At 38.2% G+C, this 5232-nt stretch overlaps 2 protein-coding genes and 1 pseudogene across 2 annotated transcripts; 2 read left to right on the forward strand and 1 right to left on the reverse strand.

Annotated features, from left to right (window-relative positions):
• LOC104783559 (glyceraldehyde-3-phosphate dehydrogenase A, chloroplastic-like) lies at positions 1-488 on the forward strand (the record flags this gene model as incomplete). Its single annotated transcript, XM_010508704.2, has 1 exon — positions 1-488. A coding segment is annotated over one exon (363 nt), but the record flags the coding sequence as incomplete, so codon positions are not given.
• On the reverse strand, positions 1158-4292 carry LOC104790302 (probable magnesium transporter NIPA8). Its single transcript, XM_010504301.2, has 13 exons — positions 4065-4292; positions 3702-3914; positions 3528-3612; positions 3378-3439; positions 3184-3269; positions 3016-3089; positions 2834-2936; positions 2619-2747; positions 2443-2542; positions 2230-2349; positions 1924-2087; positions 1741-1840; positions 1158-1653 (listed from the first exon to the last, which is right to left on the reverse strand). The coding sequence occupies exons 2-13, from the start codon at positions 3792-3794 to the stop codon at positions 1438-1440; spliced, it is 1332 nt and encodes a 443-aa protein (XP_010502603.1). The 5' UTR covers positions 3795-3914; positions 4065-4292; the 3' UTR covers positions 1158-1437.
• The window catches only part of LOC104779879, a 3365-nt pseudogene continuing 2689 nt past the window's right edge, over positions 4557-5232 (forward strand).

The following is a 5232-nucleotide window of genomic DNA, read 5'->3' on the forward strand; positions in this document are numbered from 1 at the left end:
GTGGCACTCGTGCTCCCTAACCTCAAAGGAAAACTCAACGGGATCGCTCTTCGTGTACCAACACCAAACGTATCAGTGGTTGATCTCGTTGTGCAGGTCTCAAAGAAGACTTTTGCTGAGGAAGTTAACGCTGCTTTCAGAGACTCCGCTGAGAAAGAGCTTAAAGGTATACTCGAAGTCTGCGATGAGCCACTTGTGTCCGTTGACTTCAGATGCTCTGATTATTCTACAACCATTGATTCATCTCTCACTATGGTTATGGGAGATGACATGGTTAAGGTGATTGCTTGGTATGATAATGAATGGGGTTACTCACAGAGGGTTGTTGACTTGGCTGACATTGTTGCCAACAACTGGAAGTGATTTTAGTAACCATTTGATTGAAATCGACTCTTGTTTCGTCATGTTTTCCCATTTTTTCTCTTCTCTTATATACATTATGATTCTCAAAATTTCGGGCAAGACTGTATAATTATAGCCATGAGTTATGGATTTGTAATAATGATAAACTAAAAAAAAAAAAAAAGATGTAATAGATATATTACCTGAAGCATTTTGGAAACATTCCCAGCACCATAGATTCTGTGGATACATGCAAATTTTGCAGGATCGTTTGGAGGGAAATAAGGTGCGAAAATACAATCTTTTGGACATCTTCTTCTCAGATATTTGCAAGCAGCACATCTTTTTGGATTCATCACAGATCTTCTCAGAAAGAACACAAAGATTGTGAAATCTAGACAAAGGATTTGGCTATTTGTATCAATTTTCGTTTCCTTTCTTTTTTCCAATTACACCAACGGCTACTTTCCAGTTTCTAAATGTTTAGAACATTTACTTAAGGTAACACTATTAATGTTGATTTCTCATAGAAATGAAATTAATTAGACTAATATTACCGTTGGCGTTGATGATATTAATGTTGTGTAGTTCTCCTCAAGAGAATAAATTGCACTAACTGTCTCGCTCCTTTTGTCAAAGTTCTAGACCAGAAATTTGGAATTCAATAGATCCGCTTCCGTCCTCTCGGATTAATGAAACAGTATCGTAACATTGCTGGTATCATATAAAAGGTTTTCAATGATGACTACTCATTTTTAAACCGGTGATAAGAGGTTGTTAAGACGTTAGTCATGGTGTTCTAAGGAGAGCAAGAGTGGCTGTTCACAAATGTGATTCTCAAAATATGGATTTGTTATAGTAATAAACTCGATTCAAACTTGTTTACATTCTGTGCTTTATGAAACACTTTTCACAGGTCTCAAACAAAAAAATGAATATACAGAGATGTTATGTAATACAATTTGGGTTCTTGCAAGAATACACAATCGTGGGATGGTTTCCTAAAAACAGATTTTGCTCCTAAAGCCATATATGATAACAGAAGAATTGCACCTGAGAGATTCTGTCTCATAGCTTTCTGTTTTCACTACCTACTTAAGCCTTTGAAGAGACGGTCTTTTCAAGCATTCTTGTTCCTTCTTCTTCCATGGCTAGTTTGCTCCATCCTGATCCTCTCATGGACAAAATCTTAGCCCGTTCGAGTCCATTTCCTCTGAACCCTGTAATCTTCGAAGATACCATTGGCATCACTAGAATCGCAGATGCATTTATAGAGTCTTCACCAAAGCCCAATGCTGCTAAACAAGCAGTCTGCAAAGACAATGAAGTAAAAGAGTCGGTTTTGTTTTAGTAATGCTGGTAAAGCTCACAAGTAATGATACTTTCACTTGTGGGTACCTTTGTCTTGGCAATTAGATCAGCTGCTTTCATATACAATCCATGTACAACTACTCTTGTGTCTTTGCTATGTCCATCTTCAGATGATTGTGGCATCAACCTGTTATAAAAGATCAAAAATAGTTAGTAGCTAAAACATGAAAAACTTCTGACTTAGGGACTTAACAAGAATGCAATGGTTACCTGTCCTCTTCTGTTGGTAGGCTCGAGGACACGATAGAGTCGAGAGATGATGAACTATCTTTTGTCTCGTTGCCTCTTGTATCATCAGGTGCTAGTAAAGAAATGCCTAAGAATACACACATCATTCCTAATATGAACATTGTTGTTCTTAGCGCATCAAAAACCTGTTTAAGGAAGAAGAAAATTATCTAAGCCTAAACCCACACCATTCTGTGACAACTTGATCAAACTAATCATCTGGATCCGTTTTAGCCCAAAGATAAAGAAAAGAGAGGAAAAGCATCACAATTTAGTTTATAGATGAACCTGAAACTCTTGAAAGTAGATGAATCCTGTACAGATGGAGAAGAAAGTCCAAGCAATCTGAAACATAGGAACTATGAGAATTGCATCATACAGAGACAATCCTTCATTCAATCTTGTCATCTGCAACACAAGAACAGGAAAGACGTTAAAACTGCAGTAACTTTATCTTCTCAACGGCACACCAAAACAATTTCAGTAGATTATGGCTTTTACCCAGAATCCGGCTGTACTAAGAAATAAAAGAAGCATAGAGTATGTGAACCAGCTGTGCAATTGATAGCTACTAGACATGGCCAATCTCAGCAAGTTTGAGCTGCAAAATGAAACTCAAATTTAGCACCTGAAACTATCGGATTTTCAAGTAAAGCCCAGTAGATTTGCAGACTCACAGTGACTTGGCAAATAAAACCGAACATGATCCTATAGCACCCGAGACCACAGCATATGAGAAAGGAAGCAGCATCTTCCAATACGAGCTAATTTCTTGTCCGGGCATAGAAATTAAAACTTCTCCCTTCCTGAATATTTCGATTAAACTGATCACACAAGAGGGGCAGATAGTTGAAAAATAGTGCAAGGCTACAATTTCAAATGCAAGACTCACCTATAGAGGAAATGGTGCACGACTACTATTATAATCAAAATCCCACAGTAGACCAAGAACGTTACATTGCTATATTTCTCTGCCAACTGTTCGGGTGTGAAAACTGAGCACAGAAGACATACATTAGGTCACGCTTTGTGAAAAAACAATAGACCAAAACCTATTCGTTCAAGAATAGCAACCTGGTGACTGATGATTACCAAAAGCTACAAGGAAAACGTTTCCAAGAACTATAAAGGCTGTAGCAACAAGTACTCTGTGACCAAGGCATACCAAAGATATTAGAAGAGCAGAGACTTAGTAAATCGGTTATGCATGTTAAAAAAATTGCAGTGAGGTTGTTTGCATACTTGACAGTCACCATTTTGTTCAATACAACATAAGCAAATGCTATGTTGGATACAAATTGAATGGATCCAAGAGCTGCTAGAAGGGACTGCAAAAGAGAGTGCGTCAAGGTAAGGAAACGGAAGAGAAACCATAACGCAATCAATGAAATCTTACAAATCACGCAAGTAGGCAGTGCCAAACAAATCAATTTTACCTGAGCAGCATAACCAAACGAAATGAAATTGAGGCAATTCCCAAGAAGAAAGACTAGGATCCCTGTAAAATTTCCAACAACATTTGACTCAGAACTAGCTTCATATAAACACCAAAGGGGGGAAAAAGGTTTCAAGACCAGAGAGCATACCAACTCTCCATGTCTGAAAATGTATAATTGGCTTCAATGGCATCTTCCCTCCGCCACCATTATCTTGTAGAGCTAACCTTTCTCGCTGATAAGATAAAACACACACAAAGTCTATATAAGCTTCACAAGATTAAAATGCAATCAAACAGTGGGTGGCTGAGGCAAATTGCAGACCTCATTATGTCCCAATTTGAGAAGGTTTGTGCCGAAATTAATAGCAACACTTCCAAAAATGTTGATGAAAGCTCCGATGACCCATTCTCCCATGATTTTTAAAAAAAATAAAGAATACAGACTTGTTCAATTAGAGATCATCTAAAGCTGTAAACTTGAAAGAATCAACTAGCTCAGGCCCTCCTCATATGAATGAATCTTAGCCTTCAAAACCTACAAAGAGAAGAAGACCTAAGAAGGGGCTATTTGATGGTGATTTCAAACACAAAGCTTGCAGCTTTGATAAGGCCAATGGGAACAGAGATCAAAATTGAAACAAGGGTTTACGGAGATTAGCATAGAGAAGGGAAAAGGAGGCAAAACCTGCGAAGAAGAGACGATGATAGAGAGGAGATTCAGATCCAGATCGATTCTAACAGAAGATGCAGATTTACTTACAAGTCCTCCTCCTCTCCCAACAAAGAAAACAAAAAATTAAGTATTTTTTTTTTCCTTTTTTATGAAAATGAGATTTAAGCTTTACCAAACCAAAATGGCGTCGACTAAAAGGAAGAAGAATAAAAATTGGATCTTTCCCTTTTCACATTCATTCAAAAAAAAAAAAATTGGATCTTTCCCCCAAAAATTGAAAATTCTAAAAAAAGTTTTGATTTTTTCGTAAGGAAGACCCAATTGTGCCGATAAAGCTTCCAAACGACGGTGACGGGTTTGAACAACGAAGAAGACGACGACCACGACGACTACGCGATTTTAATCATACAAAAATGACGTTAGTGGTTGGGCCCTTTTTGTGTTTAAATCTGTCTTCTTGCTGCTCCTCACGTTTTGTTTTGGGCTTTTTACCATTTTTACTCTCTCTCTCTTCCTTTCTCTCTCTCTCTCTCTCTCGTTGAGAGACACACTCGATGGCCAAAAAGAAGCGACCTTTGGCGGGTGCGGGTCAAAATTGACTCTTTTGGACCTTTTAGTTTCATAGGAGAGAGAAAAATAAAATGGAGGTTTCTGATGAAGAGGACGACGACTGGTTTGGTTCTCGTTTCAACGACGGTGTAAATGAAGAAGAAGAAGAAGAGGGTTTTGTGTTCTACGACGACGATGTTAAAGACGAAGAGGGTTTTGCGTCTGATTTCTATAAGGCTGGTTCTGATTGGTCTTGTTTGGTGGAAGAAGAAGATGAAGAGGTCGTTGTTTCTTCTGAGAAGAAGAAGAAGATGAAACAATCGAACTTGTTTCAGATTTGGGGTTTACAAGAGAGTTCTCCTGATACAACGAAGAAGATGAAACAAACTGACTTGTTTCAGATTTGGGGTTTACAAAAGCCTTCTCCTTTCACTTCACCTGCTTCTACTTCAGCGAAAAAGACGAATACTAGTCTTGGAAAGAGGCGTAGAGACTCTTTGTTTAGCAATGACTCGCCTAGACCATGTCCTTTTTACAAGAAACTGCCAGGTCTTCCTCTTCTTCTTCTTCTTCTTCTTCTTCTTCTTCTTCTTCTTCTTCGCATTCATATCCCTTAGTCGTTTTCTCTCTT

The sequence above is a fragment of the Camelina sativa genome, chromosome 4 (assembly GCF_000633955.1).
Source record: "Camelina sativa cultivar DH55 chromosome 4, Cs, whole genome shotgun sequence".
Lineage (NCBI taxonomy): Eukaryota > Viridiplantae > Streptophyta > Magnoliopsida > Brassicales > Brassicaceae > Camelina > Camelina sativa.